The following is a 22,705-nucleotide window of genomic DNA, read 5'->3' on the forward strand; positions in this document are numbered from 1 at the left end:
GGGAGCTTTACTCTGTATCTAACCCGTGCTGTACCTGCCCTGGGAGTGTTTGATGGGACAGTGTAGAGGGAGCTTTACTCTGTATCTAACCCCAGGCTGTACCTGCCCTGGGAGTGTTTGATGGGACAGTGTAGAGGGAGCTTTACTCTGTATCTAACCCCCTGTACCTGCCCTGGGAGTGTTTGATGGGACAGTGCAGAGGGAGCTTTACTCTGTATCTAACCCCCTGTACCTGCCCTGGGAGTGTTTGATATTCACACTGGGGTCTCCGAAATAGAAACAATTCTATTCTCCCCGAAAGAGAGGTGTTGGCGAGGAGTGTGTGACTCACGTTGGGTCGTTGGCGAGGTTGAGGAACAGACAGACATTATCCATGGTGCCATTCTCCTCGAAGTCTGACTTGAAGAATCGAGCCGTCTCCATGTTGACCTGTACATTGGAGGAGAAATGGAGGCCGTCACTCCCACATCCGCGGACCAGATACTGTTCCCATGGTAACCCGGCGTCCTGCAGTGCAGCGAGGCACTGACAGGTGGCGGTACAGGCAGGCGTGTGATGTGTTTATTGCCCGGATCTGCATCCCATCATCTCCATGAGAGGGTCAAAAACAACAACAACCTGTATTTATATAGCACCTTTAACGTAGTGAAATGTCCCAAGGCGCTTCACAGGAGTATTATGCGATAGGGGGTGATGAGGGAGCAGGACTCGGTGTGAGTTAGGACACAGGCAGCCGAGTTTTGGATCACCTCTAGTTTACGTAGGGTAGAATGTGGGAGACCGTCCAGGAGTGCGTTGGAATAGTCAAGTCTCGAGGTAACAAAGGTATGGATGAGGGTTTCAGCAGCAGATGAGTTGAGGCAAGGGCGGAGACGGGCGATGTTACGGAGGTGGAAATCAGCGGTCTTAGTTATGCTGCGGATATGTGGTCGAGAGTTCATCTCGGGATCAAACCTGACACCAGGGTTGCGAACAGTCTGGTTCAACCTCAGCCAGGAGTTGGGGAGAGGGCTGGAGTCAGTGGCTGGGGAACGGAGTTTGTGGCAGGGGACCGAAAACAATGGCTTCGGTCTTCCCAATATTCAATTGGAGAAAACTTCTGCTCATCCAGAACTGGATGTCGGACAAGCAGTCTGACAATTTAGAGACCGATGGGCAATAAATGGCAAGTAATAAAATCTACCATGTAAGCTCGTTGGACAGCTCGTCTTGTTGCTCAGCCATGATATTAACCCTTGCTGTCCTCGAAGGTTAACGTGAGTGGGCAGCGTGTCCCACGCTTCCGAAGAGCAGAGAAGTCCTGCTACAACTGTACAGGGTATTGGTGAGGCCACACCTGGAGTATTGTGTGCAGTTTTTGTCATGTATTCAACCAGCATTGTAACCCATGTTTTAGCTGACCTTTGGCATTGACATGCTGCAACACACACCCGACACCATAGGACGACGCATCGCACGTTAACACAAGTTTCTTACACGGGTCATATAGCGTTAACAGAGTGTTGGAACATAACAAATTGCGTGCTCTATTAAAAGCCCTTTCCTGGCTGTCCCCCCAGACCCATTCGCGACCTTTGCGTAGGAGCACGTGTAGCGGCTCTAGCAGCGTGCTCAATTTGGGAAGAAAGTTACCAAAATAGTTCAGGAGCCCCAGGAACGAACGCAGCTCCGTCGTGTTACGGGGTCTGGGTGCTCTCTGGATCGCTTCCGTCTTGGATGCAGTAGGGCTGATCCCGTCTGCTGCTACCCTCATCCCCAGGAATTCTACCTCTGGTGCTAGGAAGATGCACTTCGCCTTTTTCAGTCGCAGACCTACCCGGTCCAGTCTGTGTAGCACCTCCTCCAGGTTGTGGAGGTGTTCTTCAGTATCGTAACCCGTAATGAGGATGTCGTCCTGAAAAACTACCGACCTTGGAATCGACTTGAGGAGGCTTTCCATATTCCGTTGGAAGATCACGGCGGCCGAGCGAATCCCGAACGGACATCTGTTGTACTCAAACAACCCCTTGTGTGTCGTGATGGTGGTCAGCTTCTTCGACTCACTCGCCAGCTCCTGGGTCATGTAAGCTGAGGTCAGGTCCAATTTTGAAAAAAGTTTGCTACCGGATAGCATCGCAAAGAGGTCCTCCGCTCTCGGTAGCGGGTACTGGTCTTGGAGTGACACCCGATTGATGGTGGCCTTGTAATCGCCAAATATCCTGACCGACCCATCCGCCTTGAGCACCGGCACAATCGGGCTCGCCCAGTCACTGAATTCGACTGGCGAGATGATGCCTTCCCTCAGCAGGCGGTCCAATTCGCCTTCTATCTTTTCCCGCATCACGTACGGCACCGCTCTGGCCTTGTGGTGTACTGGTCTGGTGTCCGGGTTTATGTGAATCACTACCTTGGCCCCCATGAAAGTGCCAATGCCGGGTTGAAATAATGAGTCAAATTTGTCCAGGATCTGTGAGCATGATACTCGCTCCACAGAGGAAATTGCATTGACATCGCTCCATTTCCAGTTCATGACAGCAAGCCAACTCCTCCCTAGTAGTGCGGGACCATCCCCTGGGACAATCCAGAGTGGCAACCTGTTCTCCGAATCTTTGTGGGTCACGACTACCGTGGCGCTGCCTAGCACTGGAATGATCTGCTTTGTGTAAGTTCGTAGCTGTGCGTCAATCGGCGATAATTTTGGCCTCTTGGCCTTGGACGCCCACAACTTTTCGAACTGTTTGATACACATCAGGGACTGGCTGGCCCCTGTGTCTAGCTCCATTGATACTGGGATGCCATTGAGGAGCACTTTCATCATTATCGGTGGCGTCCTGGTGTATGAACTGTATACGTGCTCCACATGAACTCGCTGAACTTCAGCTTCCAGCGATTTCCCCCAGTGTCCATTTCTGCAATTTCTGCAGGTATTTTGCTCATCTCTGCAAACTCCGGCTGAATGTATGCCTCCACGCCTCCAGCATGAGTTGCGGTTTGAAACAAAAGGTCCCTTGCCAGTCGATCGTCCCTGACTGCCCCTGTTATTGTCCTTGAGTGCACCATTAACAGGTGTTGATGGCCCCATTACTGGCCGCATTGTCCCTTGCAATGGCGTGAATCGCAGTTCAGCTTGCCATTGTCTCTGTCGAACTTCCCCTCTGGGTTCGACTACATGTTGGAGCATGCCTGACTGCCCTTGTCTGCCTGGAGAACTGCGTGCTGCTTTAACAATGTTGAATCTCTGTCCCAACCATTCCTTAACACAGTACCTCTCGTCTGTTCTGCTAGTGGCCATGCTCGCGTGGTTTAAATCCCAGTTTCTTGTCGCCATTGATACGTCCTTACTACACAGTATAAATGCACACGAGGCCCATGCTTGAGAGAAGGTCAGTCTGTGACCTGTCCTTTATTCCTTAGCACTCAAGTGATGAAGGTGGGTGGAGCTTCCCCTTTTATACCTGAAGGTCCAGGTTAGGAAGTGTCTCCCACCTAGTGGTCAGTGTACAACTTAGGTCAGTTTATACATGGGTTACAATGCTGGTTAAATACATGACAGTTTTGGTCTCCGTATTTAAGGAAGGATATACTTGCATTGGAGGCTGTTCAGAGAAGGTTCACTAGGTTGATTCCGGAGATGAGGGGTTGATTTATGAGGACAGGTTGAGTAGGTTGGGCCTATACACTTTGGAGTTCAGAAGAATGAGAGATGATCTTATTGAAACATATAAGGTAATGAGGGGGCTCGACAAGGTGGATGCAGAGAGGATATTTCCACTCATAGGGGAAACTAAAACTAGGGGACATAGTCTCAGAATAAGGGGCCGCCCATTTAAAACTGAGATGAGGAGGAATTTCTTCTCTCAGAGGGTTGTAAATCTGTGGAATTCTCTGCCCCAGGGAGCTGTGGAGGCTGGGTCATTGAATAAATTTAAGGCGGAGATAGACAGATTTTTGAGCGATAAGGGAGTAAAGGGTTATGGGGAGCGGGCAGGGAAGTGGAGCTGAGTCCATGATCAGATCAGCCATGATCTTATTAAATGATGGAGCAGGCTCGAGGGGTCCAATGGCCTACTCCTGCTCCTATTTCTTATGTTCTTATGATCACGAGGGGCCTCTTTGAGAGATGTGAGCATTAATGGGAGAACAGCTGAAGACTTATCGAGGGAAAGGTCCCACTGGCTGCCAGACTTACCCCCATCGCAGCGAACACAATGGCAAAGTTATCGTCGCTGTAATCCATGACATCCTTGGACTTCTTGACCAGGCCGGCTTGCCTGCAGATCTGGGCCGCGATCTGGAATAAAGCCACAGTCAGAAACGGATACCAACCAGAACCGGCAGAAATCTCTCACTGCCCGACCACGCAGAGGGCCAGAGATCTCAAGGCAGAATCGTGGTGCTCACGGCACAAGTAGAGTGAACAGGAAGGCTAATGGTATCTTGGCCTTTATTGCAAAGGGGATGGAGTATAAAAGCAGGGAAGCCTGGCTACAGTTATACGGGGTATTGGTGAGGCCACACCTGGAATACTGCGTGCAGTTTTGGTTTCCATATTTAAGAAAGGATATACTTGCTTTGGAGGCAGTTCAGAAGAAGGTTCACTTGGTTGATTCTGGAGATGAGGGGGTTGACTTATGAGGAAAGGTTGAGGAGGTTGGGCCTCTACTCATTGGAATTCAGAAGAATGAGAGGTGATCTTATCGAAACGTATCAGATTATGAGGGGGCTTGACAAGGTGGATGCAGAGAGGATGTTTCCACTGATGGGGGAAACTAGAACTAGGGGACATGATCTTAGAATAAGTGGCCGCCCATTTAAAACTGAGATGAGGAGGAATTTCTTCTCTCAGAGAGTTGTAAATCTGTGGAATTCGCTGCCTCAGAGAGCTGTGGAAGCTGGGACATTGAATAAATTTAAGACAGAGATAGACAGTTTCTTAACCGATAAGGGAATAAGGGGTTATGGGGAGCAGGCAGGGAAGTGGAGCTGAGTCCATGATCAGATCAGCCATGATCGTATTAAATGGTGGAGCAGGCTCGAGCTGCCGTATGGCCCACTCCTGCTCCTATTTCTTATGTTCTTATGTAGTCCATTCAGCCCGTAGTATCGGAGCCAGTGCCTAACGCTTCAAGTTCACTGGGTCAGAATCGTGCAACTCCCTCCCTAACAGCACAGTGGGAGCACCTTCACCACACGGACTGCAGCGGTTCAAGAAGGCGGCTCACCACCATCTTCTCAAGGGGCGATTAGGGATGAGCAATAAATGCCGGCCTTGCCAGCGATGCCCACATCCCGTGAATGAATTGAAAAATACTGCCTGACTAGCTTCTTCATTCCGGGTTTTAATAACCATCAGAGCAAAGACATTGCTTCGAACTTCCCCCTCCGGTGTTTTAATCCCTGGGAATAGGGTCGATAGGCGGGTGAAGGAATGGGGATTGCAGGAATGTAGGAACAGACCGGGCATATGGGAATGGGATGCTGCCCGTGTGAAGGGTGAACACCAACAGGAACTTCATACAACAGCAGAATACTGCGGAGGCTGGAATCTGGAATAAAAACAGAAAATGCCGGAAATCTCAGCGGGTCGGGCAGCATCTGTGGAGAGGAAGCAGAGTTAACGTTTCGGGTCGATGACCCTTCGTCAGGACTGGAGAGTGTTCGGAAAGAACAGATACTTAACAAGCACTGAAAGGGGGAGGGGAGGGAAGAACAAAAGGGAAGGTCTGTGATAGGGTGGAAGACAGGAGAGATTAGAGAGACACAAGGGGATGATGGGCTGAATTATAATGGTAATGGCAGGAGTTAGAAAAAGCTTAGTCTAGACAGGGTATGAATTGCAGGATAATGACACGGAGAGAAAAAGAAGGAAAGAAACAGTCTACTCTCTGCGGTTCATCGGCCATTTCGTTTATTTTTTTCCCCCTGTGCGAAATTTCAAGGGAATTTTCTACATTGATGAGTTGTTGTTTGTGGGAATGGTGGATCTGTGGTGTAGGATACCTCATTGTGTGGGGGCAGAGATTCCAGGGTGTAGGATATCTCATTGTGTGGGGGGCAGAGATTCCAGGGTGTAGGATACCTCATTGTATGGGGGCAGAGATTCCAGGGTGTAGGATATCTCATTGTGCGGGAGCAGAGAGAGTCTCCAGGGTGTAGGATATCTCATTGTGTGGGGGCAGAGATTCCAGGGTGTAGGATATCTCATTGTGTGGGGGGCAGAGATTCCAGGGTGTAGAATATCTCATTGTGTGGGGGCAGAGATTCCAGGGTGTAGGATATCTCATTGTGTGGGGGCAGAGATTCCAGGGTGTAGGATACCTCATTGTGTGGGGGCAGAGATTCCAGGGTGTAGGATATCTCATTGTGTGGGGGCAGAGATTCCAGGGTGTAGGATACCTCATTGTGTGGGAGTAGAGATTCCAGGGTGTAGGATACCTCACTGTATGGGAGCAGAGAGAGACTCCATGGTGAAGGATATCTCATTGTGTGGGAGCAGAGATTCCATGGTGTAGGATATCTCATTGTGTGGGGGCAGAGACTCCATGGTGAAGGATATCTCATTGTGTGGGAGCAGAGAGAGACTCCATGGTGTAGGATATCTCATTGTGTGGGGGCAGAGAGAGACTCCATGGTGTAGGATATCTCATTGTGTGGGGGCAGAGAGAGACTCCATGGTGTAGGATATCTCATTGTGTGGGAGCAGAGATTCCATGGTGTAGGATATCTCATTGTGTGGGAGCAGAGATTCCATGGTGAAGGATATCTCATTGTGTGGGGGCAGAGAGAGACTCCAGGGTGAAGGATATCTCATTGTGTGGGAGCAGAGATTCCATGGTGTAGGATATCTCATTGTGTGGGAGCAGAGATTCCATGGTGTAGGGTACCTCATTGTGTGGGAGCAGAGATTCCATGGTGTAGGGTACCTCATTGTGTGGGAGCAGAGAGAGACTCCAGGGTGTAGGATATCTCATTGTGTGGGAGCAGAGATTCCATGGTGAAGGATATCTCATTGTGTGGGAGCAGAGATTCCATGGTGTAGGATATCTCATTGTGTGGGAGCAGAGATTCCATGGTGTAGGGTACCTCATTGTGTGGGAGCAGAGATTCCAGGGTGAAGGATATCTCATTGTGTGGGAGCAGAGATTCCAGGATGTAGGGTACCTCACTGTGTGGGAGCAGAGATTCCATGGTGAAGAGTACCTCATTGTGTGGGAGTCCTGCAGCTGAGAATATTGGGATCTTCTGGCCTCTGGCAATGCTGTTCATCACGTCGATGGGCGAAATGCCTGTTTGGATCATCTCCTCGGGGTAAATGCGAGACTGTGGGTTTATTGGCTGTCCTGTGGATAGCAAATGGAAAATAAGCAGATGGTGAAATGAGGCAGGAGGAAGGCATCACTGTCCCATCGAAGCCCCTCCCTCTAATATCCTAACTCTCCCATCGAAGCCCCTCCCTCTAATACCCTAACTCTCCCATCGAAGCCCCTCCCTCTAATACCCTAACTCTCCCATCGAAGCCCATCCCTCTAATACCCTAACTCTCACATCGAAGCCCCTCCCTCTAATACCCTAACTCTCCCATCGAAGCCCATTCCCCTAGTACCCTAACTCTCCCATCAAAGCCCCTCCCTCTAATACCCTAACTCTCCCATCAAAGCCCCTCCCTCTAATACCCTAACTCTCCACTTGATCAGCACCCCATCCACCACCTTCAACATTCACTCCCTCCACCACCGGCGCCCCCTGGCTGCAGTGTGCACCATCTACAAGATGCACTGCAGCAACTCGCCAAGACTTCTTCGGCAGCACCTCCCAAACCCACGACCTCTACCACCTAGAAGGACAAGGGCAGCAGGTGCATGGGAACACCACCACCTCCACGTTCCCCTCCCAGTCACACACCATCCTGACTTGGAAATATATCGGCCATTCCTTCATCGTCGCTGGGTCAAAATCCTGGAACTCCCTCCCTAACAGCACTGTGGGAGCACCTTCACCACACGGACTGCAGCGGTTCAAGAAGGCGGCTCACCCCCACCTTCCCAAGGGGCAATTAGGGATGGGCAATAAATGCCGGCCTTGCCGGCGACGCCCACATTGTGAAGAACAATTTAAAAGATGTGGCTTTGAGTAAAGGAGGTTTTTCCTCATTTCAATTCTGAAAATACTTCCCTCTCACTCTGTCACACTGGGATCAGTCACAATGCTCTGTCCCCGCACCCTTGTCTGCTTCTATCTCATCATCATCATAGGCAGTCCCTCAAAACGAGGATGATTTGCTTCCACCCAAAAAAGGATGAGTTCACAGGTGTTTCAATGAAGGACCCAATATTCCGGATCCCGACCTACATCCTGAAGGGTGGAAGGTGCCTGTGCGTGAATTTTTTTAACGTGGGGTGACCGTTGCACACCAGCCACCACACGGGCTTGACAGAGCTCGGTCTTGGTCCAGTGGCAAGGATTGACCAGGACGACTGGAGACCAGCTCTGCTGCACGGACCCAGTGCGCCCACATATCGCAGTGTGGGGCTGGCCCGTGCTGCCCCTGGGCCCTCGCCTCTCCTGGGCCTCTTCGATCCACCGTATCCATCTAACTCATTGCTTTTCAGATTTGGAACATGTTCTCTCTCAATCAACTTATCCCCATTGAAACTTCGAGCTGTGACGGAGATCAATAGATTTTTGGACACTAAGTGAAACAAGGGCTATAGGGATTGGGCAGCAAAGTGCAGTTGAGGTCGAAGATCAGCCATGATCTTATTGAGGGGCCGAATGGCCTACTCCTGCTCCTAATTCTTATGTTCTTGTTTTTTTATTTTGTTTATATATCTGGACCATGTTCCCTCTCAATGAAGTTTTCTCCAATGAATTGCAAAGCGGAGTGTGTGATCGCCCCCCCATAACATCAAGCCCTGGCTCATCTCTCCCCAATTCTGTAATGCTGATCGAAGGATTGCTACCCCAAAGCTCCCCATGCCCTCAATCGATGCCTGTTGCCCAAACCCTGAACACCAGGTAATGTGGAGAGCAGAACGCTGTCACTCACCATTTATGTCCAGGAAGTCTTCTGCTACAACAGCAGGTCCCTTGTCGATGGGCTTCCCAGATCCATTGAAAACTCGGCCTGGAATATACAACAAAAAAACACATTCACTTACAGAAAGGACTAGAGACGTGATAAGCAAAATATCCCTGCTGGGACCTGGGAACCTTCAACCAACTGAGAGATAGACCAGCGGGAACCTAAAAACTATAGACCTTCCAGGACCTGGATACTATAGACCTTCCAGGACCTGGATACCATAGATCTTCGAGTACCTGGATACTATAGACCTCGCTTGACCTGGATACGATATACCTTCCAGGACCTGGATACTATGGATCTTTCAGGACCTGGATACTATAGATCTTCGAGTACCTGGATACTATGGACCTTACAGGACCTGGATACTATAGATCTTTGAGTACCTGGATACTATAGACCTTCCAGGACCTGGATACTATAGACCTTACAGGATCTGGATACTATAGACCTTCCAGGACCTGGATACTATAGATCTTCAAGGACCTGGATACTATAGACCTTGCTTGACCTGGATACGATATACCTTCCAGGACCTGGATACTATGGACCTTTCAGGACCTGGATACTATAGATCTTCCAGGACCTGGATACAATAGACCTTCAAGGACCTAGATACGATATAATTTCCAGGACCTGGATACTATAGACCTTCCAGGACCTGGATACTATGGACCTTTCTGGACCTGGATACTATAGATCTTCCAGGACCTGGATACAATAGACCTTCAAGGACCTAGATACGATATAATTTCCAGGACCTGGATACTATAGACCTTCCAGGACCTGGATACAATAAACCTTCCAGGACCTGGATACTATAGTCTTTCAACGAGGCACTGTTTTCGGAGTGTAGTCACTGTTGTAAGGTAGGAAACGTGGCCGCCTCGTTGTGCACAGCAAGCTCCCACAAACAAATGATAAGTGACCCGATAACCTGTTTTAATGATGATTGGCACAGGATAACTGCTCTTCTTCGAGTGATGTCCGTGGGATCTTTATCACCCACCTGAAACATGCGGTTCAACATAAATCGATAATGATAGATTCAGTGAGTGGGCAAAACTGTGGCAGATGGAGTTCAGTGTGGGGGAACATAAGAACATAAGAAATAGGAGCAGGAGTAGGCCATACGGCCCCTCGAGCCTGCTCCGCCATTCAATAAGATCATGGCTGATCTGATCATGGACTCAGCTCCACTTCCCTGCCTGCTCCCCATAACCCCTTAACCCCTTATCGGTTAAGAAACTGTCCATCTCTGTCTTAAATATATTCAATGTCCCAGCTTCCACAGCTCTCTGAGGCAGTGAATTCCACAGATTTACAACCCTCTGAGAGAAGAAATTCCTCCTCATCTCAGTTTTAAATGGGCGGCCCCTTATTCTAAGATTCTAGTTCTAGTCTCCCCCATCAGTGGAAACATCCTCTCTGCATCCACCTTGTCAAGCCCCCTCATAATCTTATACGTTTCGATAAGATCACCTCTCATTCTTCTGAATTCCAATGAGTAGAGGCCCAACCTACTCAACCTTTCCTCATAAGTCAACCGTCTCATCTCCGGAATCAACCGAGTGAACCTTCTGTGAACTGCCTCCAAAACAAGTATAGCCTTTCGTAAATATGGAAACCAGAACTGCACGCAGTATTCCAGGTGTGGCCTCACCAATACCCTGTATAACTGTAGCAAGACTTCCCTGCTTTTATACTCCAACCCCTTTGCAATAAAGGCCAAGATTCCATTGGCCTTCCTGATCACCTGCTGTACCTGCATACTAACCTGAGAGGGACCGAAGAAACATGGATCAGAGAGAACCTGTATTTCCTCAATGGCGAGAGACTGGGAACTGTGGAGCAGCCGTGAGATTCGGTGTCCACGTACACAAATCACTCGAGGCTAGTGCACAGGGGCCAATTGCAATCAAAAAGGCTGGTGGAATGTTGGCCGTTATCTGAAGTGGGCTGGAATATAGAGGGAGGAAGTGATGCTTCAATTGTCTAGAGTCTTGGTCGGACCGCATCAGGCTCAGAGAAGGTCCTGCTTAGGAATGTCTGGACGCTAAAACTTTTGTTCGAGGAGGCTTCAGAACAAGCCGGGAGGTTTTGGCGAGCCGACTGTTGACAGATTGATTTATAGCATGGAAGCCCGGTGCTAGGAAATACTGAGGGCCACCTGCCCAGCCTGGCCATTGTTTCCGAGTGCACCAGTCCTTTCCATTGCCGGATAGTGAAGAAAAACTCACCCAGCATGTCCTCTGATACTGGCGCTCGCAGGATGTCCCCGGTGAACTCACAGGAGGTCAACTTGGCATCGATCCCAGACGTTCCTTCAAACACCTACACAACAAAATATAGATCATTAAAAAACTGGAGGTGCGGAGTGAGGCCGAGGGGGGGGGGGGAGGAGCTGGCCGTAGTTGGGGGGTCAAGGGGCAGTGGGTGGGGTGAGGGGCTGGCCAGGGGGGGAGGGGTGAGGGGCTGGCTGGGGGGGAGCGGGGGGGAGTGGGGTGAGGGGCTGGCCGGGAGGAAGGGGCTGGCCGAGGGGGGAGGGGCTGGCCAGGGGGGGAGGGGTGAGGGGCTGGCTGGGGGGGGGGGGGGGGAGTGAGTGGGGTGAGGGGCTGGCCGAGGGGGGAGGGGCTGGCTAGGGGGGGTGTCGAGGGGTGGTGGGCGGGGGGAGGGGCTGGCTGGGTGGGGGAGGGACTGGCCGGGGGGGGAGGGGTGAGGGGCTGGCTGGGGAGGGGGGGGGGGGTGAGTGGGGTGAGGGGCTGGCCGGGAGGAAGGGGCCGGCCGAGGGGGGAGGGGCTGGCTAGGGGTGGTGGGCGGGGGGAGGAGCTGGCCAGGTGGGGGAGGGACTGGCTAGGGGGGGAGGGGTGAGGGGCTGGCTGGTGGGGGGGGGGAGGTGAGTGGGGTGAGGGGCTGGCCGGGAGGAAGGGGCTGGCCGAGGGGGGAGGGGCTGGCTAGGGGGGGTGTCGAGGGGTGGTGGGCGGGGTGAGGGGGCTGGCCGGGGGGGGGAGAGGCTGGCCAAGGGGGGAGGGACTGGCTGGGGGGTGTGTTGAGGGGCAGTGGGCGGGATGAGGGGCTGGCCGGGGGAGTGAGGGGCTGGATGGGAAGAGTGGGGGAAGTAGGGAGAGGGTATATCGGGGAATAAGATGGTAATTGGTGTGAATCGAATCAAAGTGAACACCAGATCACATCAGTCTGCTGCACGAGTGCGATAGAGAGAGGGAGAGGGGGGGGTACGAAAGAGCAATGGCAGCAGCAGGACCCCTGAGGGCACTCGGTTTGGTAGTAATCGTGGAACTGTAAAGCCAGCATAAAGGATGTGTTTCTGATAACATCGAGGACCTGAAAATATAACAGTGCAGTCACCACAGGTTCCGAAAGGGAAGGTCACACTTGACCAACCTTATTGAATTCTTTGATGAGACAAAGGGTAGATAAGGGTAATGTGGTAGATGTAATATATTTAGATTTTCAAAAGGCTTTCGATAAGGTACCACAGAATAGACTCATGACGAAAGTCAGAGCCTGTGAAGACAGGGGACATGTAGCAGAATGGATCGCGAATTGGCCACAAAACAGAGATCAGAGAGTCGGGGTTAAGGGCAGATTGGCAAATGGTGGGAAGTGGTGGTCTACAAGGATTGGTGCTGAGACCACAGCTGCTCACTATTTACATAAATGTTTTGAACTCAGGAATCGGAAGCACAATTCCAAAGTTAGCGGGTGACACCAAATTAGCGGTGTAGTTAATACTGAGGAGGACTGTGACAAATAAATAAACCTGCAGAATGGGCCTGGAATTGGCAAATGAACTTCCATATCGATAAGTGTGAGGTGGTACATTTTGGTCGGAAGAATATGGAGGCTGCATACTCCTTGGAAAATAAGTGTCTAAGTGGGGTAGAGGAACAGAGGGATCTGGGGTACATAAGAACATAAGAAATAGGAGCAGGAGTAGGCCATTTGGCCCCTCGAGCCTGCTCCACCATTTAATAAGATCATGGCTGATCTGATCTTGGCCTCAATCCCACTTCCCTGCCCGCTCCCCATAACCAACCCTTGACTCCCTTATCATTCAAAAATCTGTCCAACTCAGCCTTGAAAATATTCAATGACCCAGCCTCCACAGCTCTCTGGGGCAGAGAATTCCAAAGTTTCACGACCCTCTGGGAGAAGAAATTCCTCCTCATCTCCGTTTTAAATGGGTGGCCCCTTATTCTGAAACTATGCCCCCTAGTTCTAGATTCTCCCACGAGGGGAAACATCCTCTCAGCATCTACCCTGTCAAGCCCCCTCAGAATCTTATATGTTTCAATAAGATCACCTCTGATTCTTCTAAACTCCAATGACTAGAGGCCCAACCTACTCAGCCTTTCCTCATAAGACAACCCCCCTCATCTCCGGAATCAACCTAGTGAACCTTCTCTGAACAGTCTCCAATGCAAGTATATCCTTCCTTAAATACGGAGACCAAAACTGTATGCAGTACTCCAGGTGTGGCCTCACCAATACCCTGTACAGTTGTAGCAGGACTTCTCTGCTTTTATACTCTATCCCCCTTGCAATAAAGGCCAACATTCCATTTGCCTTCCTGATTACTTGCTGTACCTGCATACTAACATAAGAACATATCATAAGAATTAGGAACAGGAGTAGGCCATCTAGCCCCTCGAGCCTGCTCCGCCATTCAATAAGATCATGGCTGATCTGGCCGTGGACTCAGCTCCACTTACCCGCCCTCTCCCTGTAACCCTTCATTCCCTTATTGGTTAAAAATCTATCTATCTGTGATTTGAATACATTCAATGAGCTAGCCTCAACTGCTTCCTTGGGCAGAGAATTCCACAGATTCACAACCCTCTGGGAGAAGAAATTCCTTCTCAACTCGGTTTTAAATTGGCTCCCCCGTATTTTGAGGCTGTGCCCCCGAGTTCTAGTTTCCCCGACCTCTGGGAAACAACCTCTCTGCCTCTATCTTGTCTATCCCTTTCATGATTTTAAATGTTTCTATAAGATCACCCCTCATCCTTCTGAACTCCAAGGAGTAAAGACCCAGTCTACTCAATGTATCATCATAAGGTAACCCCCTCATCTCCGGAATCAGCCTCGTGAATCGTCTCTGTACCCCCTCCAAAGCTAGTATATCCTTCCTTAAGTAAGGTGACCAAAACTGCACGCAGTACTCCAGGTGCGGCCTCACCAATACCCTGTACAGTTGCAGCAGGACCTCCCTGCTTTTGTACTCCATCCCTCTCGCAATGAAGGCCAACATTCCATTCGCCTTCCTGATTACCTGCTGCACCTGCAAACTAACTTTTTGGGATTCATGCACAAGGACCCCCAGGTCCCTCTGCACCACAGCATGTTGTAATTTCTCCCCATTCAAATAATATTCCCTTTTACTGTTTTTTTTCCCAAGGTGGATGACCTCACACTTTCCAACATTGTATTCCATCTGCCAAACCTTAGCCCATTCGCTTAACCTATCCAAATCTCCTTGCAGCCTTTGAGTCCTCTACACAACCCGCTTTCCCACTAATCTTAGTGTCATCTGCAAATTTTGTTGCACTACACTCTGTCCCCTCCTCTAGGTCATCTGTGTATATTGTAAACAGTTGTGGTCCCAGCACCGATCCCTGTGGCACACCACTAACCACTGATTTCCAACCGGAAAAGGACCCATTTATCCCGACTCTCTGCTTTCTGTTCGCCAGCCAATTCTCGATCCATGCTAATACATTTCCTCTGACTCCGCGTACCTTTATCTTCTGCAGTAACCTTTTGTGTGGCACCTTATCGAATGCCTTTTGGAAATCTAAATACACCACATCCATCGGTACACCTCTATCCACCATGCTTGTTATATCCTCAAACATTTCCAGTAAATTAGTTAAACATGATTTCCCCTTCATGAATCCATGCTGCGTCTGCTTGATTGCACTATTCCTATCTAGATGTCCTGCTATTTCTTCCTTAATGATAGTTTCAAGCATTTTCCCCACTACAGATGTTAAACTAACCAGCCTATAGTTACCTGCCTTTTGCCTGCCCCCTTTTTTAAACAGAGGCTTACATTAGCTGCTCTCCAATCCGCTGGTACCTCCCCAGAGTCCAGAGAATTTTGGTAGATTATAACAAATGCATCTGCTATAACTTCCGCCATCTCTTTTAATACCCTGGGATGCATTTCATCAGGACCAGGGGACTTGTCTACCTTCAGTCCCATTAGTCTGTCCAGCACTACCTCCCTAGTGATAGTGATCATCTAAAGGTCTTCCCTTCCCACGTTCCTATGACCAGCAATTTTTGGCATGGTTTTTGTGTCTTCCACTGTGAAGACGGAAGCAAAATAATTGTTTAAGGTCTCAGCCATTTCCACATTTCCCATTATTAAATCCCCCTTTTCATCTTCTAAGGGACCAACATTTACTTTAGTCACTCTTTTCCGTTTTATATATCTGTAAAAGCTTTGACTATCTGTTTTTATGTTTTGCGCAAGTTTACTTTCGTAATCTATCTTCCCTTTCTTTATTGCTTTTTTAGTCATTCTTTGCTGTGGCTTAAAATCTTCCCAATCCTCTAGTTTCCCACTAACCTTGGCCACCTTATACGCATTGGTCTTTGATTTGATACTTTCCTTTATTTCCTTGGTTATCCACGGCTGGTAATCTCTTCTCTTGCCGCCCTTCTTTTTCACTGGAATATATTTTTGTTGCGCATTATGAAAGAGCTCCTTAAAAGTCCTCCACTGTTCCTCAATTGTGCCACCGTTTAGTCCTTGTTTCCAGTCTACTTTAGCCAACTCTGCCCTCATCCCACTGTAGTCCCCTTTGTTTAAGCATAGTATGCTTGTTTCTGACACAACTTCCTCATCCTCAATCTGTATTACAAATTCAACCATATTGTGATCACTCATTCCGAGAGGATCTTTTACGAGGAGATCGTTTATTTTTCCTGTCTCATTACACAGGACCAGATCCAAAATGGCTTGCTCCCTTATAGGCTCTGTTACATACTGTTCCAAGAAACAATCCCGTATGCATTCTATGAATTCCTCCTCCAGGCTACCCCCTGCGATTTGATTTGACCAATCGATATGTAGGTTAAAATCCCCCATAACTACTGCCGTTCCTTTTTCACATGCCTCCATTATTCCCTTGATTATTGCCCGCCCCACCATGAAGTTATTATTTGGGGGCCTATAAACTACGCCGACCAGTGACTTTTTCCCCTTATTATCTCTAATCTCCACCCACAATGATTCAACATTTTGTTCATTGGAGCCAATATCATCCCTCACAACTGCCCTGATATCATCCCTTATTAACAGAGCTACCCCACCTCCCTTCCCTTCCTGCCTATCTTTCCGAATCGTCTGATACCCCTGTACGTTTAATTCCCAGTCCTGGCCACCTTGCAACCATGTCTCTGTAAACTTTTTGTGTTTCATGCACAAGGACACCCAGGTTCCTCTGTACAGATACACAGAGCTCTAAAAGTAGCTACGCAGGTTAACAAGGCCATAAAATAACCTCTACCCCACTAGGGTTCATTTCAGGAGGGATAAATTTGAAAGGCAGGGAAGCTGACTGACCCCTTATCCTGAGACAATACTCTCATCTTTCCAGCCAGGGGAAACAACCTCTCAGTATCTACCTTCTCAATTCTCTTCTGAATCTTGTATGTTTCAATGAGAACCCCTCTCATTCTGCTAAACATTACAGCAGTGACTACACGCCGAAAGTAATTCATTGGCTGTAAAGCGCTTTGGGACGTCGGGTGGTCGTGAAGGGCGCTATATAAATGCAAATCTTTCTTTCCTTTTGCTTTTAAACGCCATACAATATAGGCCCCGTCTACTCAATCTCTCATCACAGGACAGCACTTTCATGCAGGGAATCGATTGAATCAACCTTCGTTGCATCCTGCGGGATTCCACACTGGGAGCGAAGGTCATGGGTCAGCCCGCTAACGGCGGAGTTACCTGGACAACAGCCTTGGATCCGACCACCTCCAGAACCTGCCCGCTCCTCTCGCTCTTGTCAGGGAGGGTGAAGTTCACAATCTCAGCGTACTTGGGGAACTGCAAGAAAAGGGAAAGAGAAAGAAATGTGCAGGATCAGAGCTCGACAGGTATTGGCTTCCGATCGCTAAAACGGGCAATGGGAGTCAGATGGAATAAAGCTGCACTCCAGCGATCAACCAGCCAGCAACTCATTCAGTCAACAAGAATATCCAGTGTGCAAACTTACTCAAGGGTCTGGAGTCATTCTCAGCAACAGGCAGCCGCTCCAGAGAGGCAGGCAGACAGCGAGGGCCACAGGTAGCCATCGAGAGGATCAATGATATCCGCTTCTGTATCTAACCCCGTGCTGTACCTGCCCTGGGAGTGTTTGATGGGACAGTGTAGAGGGAGCTTTACTCTGTATCTAACCCCGTGCTGTACCTGCCCTGGAGTGTTTGATGAGACAGTGTAGAGGGAGCTTTACTCTGTATCTAACCCGTGCTATACCTGCCCTGGGAGTGTTTGATGGGACAGTGTAGAGGGAGCTTTACTCTGTATCTAACCCCGTGCTGTACCTGCCCTGGGAGTTTTTGATCGGACAGTGTAGAAGGAGCTTTACTCTGTATTTAACCCGCACTGTCCCTGCCCTGGGAGTGTTTGATGGGACAGTGTAGAGGGAGCTTTACTCTGTATCTAACCCCGTGCTGTACCTGCCCTGGGAGTTTTTGATCGGACAGTGTAGAAGGAGCTTTACTCTGTATCTAACCCGTGCTGTATCTGCCCTGGGAGTGTGTGATGGGACAGTGTAGAGTGAGCTTTACTCTGTATCTAACCAGTGCTGTACCTGCCCTGGGAGTTTTTGATGGGACAGCGTAAAGGGAGCTTTACTGTGTATCAAACCTGTGCTGTCCCTGCCCTGGGAGTGTTTGATGGGACAGTGTAGAGGGAGCTTTACTGTGTATCAAACCTGTGCTGTCCCTGCCCTGGGAGTGTTTGATGGGACAGTGTAGAGGGAGCTTTACTCTGTATCTAACCCGTGCTGTACCCGCGCTGGGAGTGTTTGATGGGACAGCGTAGAGGGAGCTTTACTTTGTATCTAACCCGTGCTGTACCTGCCCTGGGAGTGTTTGATGGGACAGTGTAGAGGGAGTTTTACTTTGTATCTAACCCATGCTGTACCTGCTCTGGGAGTGTTTGATGGGACATTGTAGAGGGAGCTTTACTGTGTATCTAACCGCACGCTGTACCTGCCCTGGGAGAGTTTGATGGGACAGTGTAGAGGGAGCTTTACTTTGTATCTAACCGTTGCTGTACCTGCCCTGGGAGTGTTTGATGGGACAGTGTAGAGGGAGCTTTACTCTGTATCTAACCGCATGCTGTACCCGCGCTGGGAGTGTTTGATGGAAGAGTGTAGAGGGAGCTTTACTTTGTATCGAACCGTTGCTGTACCTGCCCTGGGAGTGTTTGATGGGACAGTGTAGAGGGAGCTTTACTCTGAATCTAACCCATGCTGTACCTGCCCTGGGAGTGTTTGATTGGACAGTGTAAAGGGAGCTTTACTCTGTATCTAACCCCGTGCTGTACCTGCCCTGGGAGTGTTTGATGGGACAGTGTAAAGGGAGCTTTACTCTGTATCTAACCCCGTGCTGTACCTGCTCTGGGAGTGTGTGATGGGACATTGTAGAGGGATCTTTACTCTGTATCTAACCCATGCTGTACATGCCCTGGGAGTGTTTGATGGGACAGTGTAGAGGGAGCTTTACTCTGTATGTAACCCCGTGCTGTACCTGCTCTGGGAGTGTTTGATGGGACAGTGTAGCGGGAGCTTTACTCTGTATCGAACCCGTGCTGTACCTGCCCTGGGAGTGTTTGATGGGACAGTGTAGAGGGAGCTTTACTCTGTATCTAACCCGTGCTGTACCTGCCCCGGGAGTGTTTGATGGGACAGAGTAGAGGGAGCTTTACTTTGGATGTAACCCCGTGCTGTACCTGCTCTGGGAGTGTTTGATGGGACATTGTAGAGGGATCTTTACTCTGCATCTAACCCATGCTGTACATGCCCTAGGAGTATTTGATGGGACAGTGTAGAAGGAGCTTTACTCTGTATCTAACCCGTGCTGTATCTGCCCTGGGAGTGTGTGATGGGACAGTGTAGAGGGAGCTTTACTCTGTATCTAACCGCGTGCTGTACCTGCCCTGGGAGAGTTTGATGGGACAGTGTAGAGTGAGCTTTACTCTATATCTAACCCGTGCTGTACCCGTGCTGGGAGTGTTTGATGGAAGAGTGTAGAGGGAGCTTTACTTTGTATCTAACCCGTGCTGTACCTGCCCTGGGAGTGTTTGATGGGACAGTGTAGAGGGAGCTTTACTCTGAATCTAACCCATGCTGTACCTGCCCTGGGAGTGTTTGATAGGACAGTGTAGAGGGAGCTTTACTCTGTATCTAACCCCGTGCTGTACCTGCCCTGGGAGTGTTTGATGGGACAGTGTAAAGGGAGCTTAACTCTGTATCTAACCCATGCTGTATATGCCCTGGGAGTGTTTGATGGGACAGTGTAGAGGGAGCTTTACTCTGTATGTAACCCTGTGCTGTACCTGCCCTGGGAGAGTTTGATGGGACAGTGTAGAGTGAGCTTTACTCTGTATCTAACCAGTGCTGCACCTGCCCTGGGAGTTTTTGATGAGACAGTGTAGAGGGAGCTTTACTCTGTATCTAACCCATGCTGTACCCGCGCTGGGAGTGTTTGATGGGACAGTGTAGAGGGAACTTTACTTTGTATCTAACCCGTGCTGTACCTGGCCTGGGAGTGTTTGATGGGACAGTGTAGAGGGAGCTTTACTCTGTATCTAACCCGTGCTGTACCTGCCCTGGGAGTGTTTGATGGGACAGTGTAGAGGGAGCTTTACTCTGTATCTAACCCGTGCTGTACCTGGCCTGGGAGTGTTTGATGGGACAGTATAGAGGGAGCTTTACTCTGTATCTAACCCGTGCTGTACCTGCCCTGGGAGTGTTTGATGGGACAGTGTAGAGGGAGCTTTACTCTGTATCTAACCCGTGCTGTACCTGCCCTGGGAGTGTTTGATGGGACAGTGTAGAGGGAGCTTTACTCTGTATCTAACCCTGTGCTGTACCTGCCCTGGGAGTGTTTGATGGGACAGTGTCGAGTGAGCTTTACTCTATATCTAACCCGTGCTGTACCCGTGCTGGGAGTGTTTGATGGGACAGTATAGAGGGAGCTTTACTCTGTATCTAACCCATGCTGTACCTGCCCTGGGAGTGTGTGATGGGACAGTGCAGAGGGAGCTTTACTCTGTAGGTAACCCCGTGCTGTACCTGCTCTGGGAGTGTTTGATGGGACATTGTAGAGGGATCTTTACTCTGCATCTAACCCATGCTGTACATGCCCTAGGAGTATTTGATGGGACAGTGTAGAAGGAGCTTTACTCTGTATCTAACCGCGTGCTGTACCTGCCCTGGGAGAGTTTGATGGGACAGTGTAGAAGGAGCTTTACTCTGTATCTAACCGCGTGCTGTACCTGCCCTGGGAGAGTTTGATGGGACAGTGTAGAGGGAGCTTTACTCTGTATCTAACCCGTGCTGTACCTGCACTGGGAGTGTTTGATGGGACAGTATAGAGGGAGCTTTACTCTGTATCTAACCCGTGCTGTACCTGCCCTGGGAGTGTTTGATGGGACAGTGTAGAGGGAGCTTTACTCTGTATCTAAACCTGTGCTGTACCTGCCCTGGGAGTGTTTGATGGGACAGTGTAGAGTGAGCTTTACTCTATATCTAACCCGTGCTGTACCCGTGCTGGGAGTGTTTGATGGAAGAGTGTAGAGGGAGCTTTACTTTGTATCTAACCCGTGCTGTACCTGCCCTGGGAGTGTTTGATGGGACAGTGTAGAGGGAGCTTTACTCTGAATCTAACCCATGCTGGACCTGCCCTGGGAGTGTTTGATAGGACAGTGTAGAGGGAGCTTTACTCTGTATGTAACCCCGTGCTGTACCTGCTCTGGGAGTGTGTGATGGGACAGTGTAGCGGGAGCTTTACTCTGTATCTAACCCGTGCTGTACCTACCCTGGGGTGTTTGTTGGGGCAGTTTAGAGGGAGCTTTACTCTGTATGTAACCGCGTGCTGTACCTGCCCTGGGAGAGTTTGATGGGACAGTGTAGAGTGAGCTTTACTCTGTATCTAACCAGTGCTGCACCTGCCCTGGGAGTTTTTGATGGGACAGTGTAGAGGGAGCTTTACTCTATATCTAACCCATGCTGTACCCGCGCTGGGAGTGTTTGATGGGACAGTGTAGAGGGAGCTTTACTCTGTATCTAACCCGTGCTGTACCTGCCCCGGGAGTGTTTGATGGGACAGTGTAGAGGTAGCTTTACTCTGTATCTGACCCGTGCTGTACCTGCCCTGGGAGTGTTTGATGGGACAGTGTAGAGGGAGCTTTACTCTGTATCTAACCCATGCTGTACCTGCCCTGGGAGTGTGTGATGGGACAGTGTAGAGGGAGCTTTACTCTGTATGTAACCCCGTGCTGTACCTGCTCTGGTAGTGTTTGATGGGACATTGTAGAGGGATCTTTACTCTGCATCTAACCCATGCTGTACAAGCCCTAGGAGTGTTTGATGGGACAGTGTAAAGGGAGCTTTACTCTGTATGTAACCCCGTGCTGTACCTGCTCTGGGAGTGTGTGATGGGACAGTGTAGCGGGAGCTTTACTCTGTATCTAACCCCGTGCTGTACCTATCCTGGGAGTGTTTGATGGGACAGTGTAGAGGAAGCTTTACTCTGTATCTAACCCCGTGCTGTACCTGCCCTGGGAGTGTTTGATGGGGCAGTGTAGAGGGAGCTTTACTCTGTATCTAACCCCGTGCTGTACCTGCCCTGGGAGTGTTTGATGGGGCAGTGTAGAGGGAGCTTTACTCTGTATCTAACCCATGCTATACCTGCCCTGGGAGTGTTTGATGGGACAGTGTAGAGGGAGCTTTACTCTGTATCTAACCTCGTGCTGTACCTGCCCTGGGAGTGTTTGATGGGACAGTGTAGAGGGAGCTTTACTCTGTATCTAACCCGTGCTGTAATTGCCCTGGGAGTGTTTGATGGGACAGTGCAGAAGGAGCTTTACTCTGTATGTAACCCCGTGCTGTACCTGCTCTGGGAGTGTTTGATGGGACATTGTAGAGGGAGCTTTACTCTGCATCTAACCCATGCTGTACCTGCTCTGGGAGTGTTTGATGGGACAGTGTTGAAGGAGCTTTACTCTGTATCTAACCCGTGCTGTACCTGCCCTGGGAGTGTTTGATGGGACAGTGTAGAGGGAGCTTTACTCTGTACCTAACCGCATGCTGTACCTGCCCTGGGAGAGTTTGATGGGACAGTGTAGAGGGAGCTTTACTTTGTATCTAACCGTTGCTGTACCTGCCCTGGGAGTGTTTGATGGGACAGTGTAGAGGGAGCTTCACTCTGTATCTAACCGCATGCTGTACCCGCGCTGGGAGTGTTTGATGGAAGAGTGTAGAGGGAGCTTTACTTTGTATCTAACCGTTGCTGTACCTGCCCTGGGAGTGTTTGATAGGACAGTGTAGAGGGAGCTTTACTCTGTATCTAACCCCGTGCTGTACCTGCCCCGGGAGT

The 22,705-nt window shown here is 49.8% G+C and overlaps 1 protein-coding gene across 1 annotated transcript in view; it reads right to left on the reverse strand.

The window, feature by feature from the left end:
- Positions 1–22,705, reverse strand: part of LOC139249551 (V-type proton ATPase subunit B-like) — a 209,889-nt gene that overhangs the window by 35,578 nt on the left and 151,606 nt on the right. Inside the window, exons 3-8 of the mRNA XM_070872492.1 lie at positions 17,046–17,144; positions 11,302–11,395; positions 9,026–9,103; positions 7,180–7,319; positions 4,169–4,270; positions 332–429 (exon numbers count right to left, since the gene is read on the reverse strand). Coding sequence (XP_070728593.1) covers positions 332–429; positions 4,169–4,270; positions 7,180–7,319; positions 9,026–9,103; positions 11,302–11,395; positions 17,046–17,144 — 611 coding nt within the window. The remainder of the gene's footprint in view (positions 1–331; positions 430–4,168; positions 4,271–7,179; positions 7,320–9,025; positions 9,104–11,301; positions 11,396–17,045; positions 17,145–22,705) is intronic.

The sequence above is a fragment of the Pristiophorus japonicus genome, unplaced genomic scaffold, assembly GCF_044704955.1.
Source record: "Pristiophorus japonicus isolate sPriJap1 unplaced genomic scaffold, sPriJap1.hap1 HAP1_SCAFFOLD_321, whole genome shotgun sequence".
Classification (NCBI taxonomy): Eukaryota; Metazoa; Chordata; class Chondrichthyes; family Pristiophoridae; genus Pristiophorus; species Pristiophorus japonicus.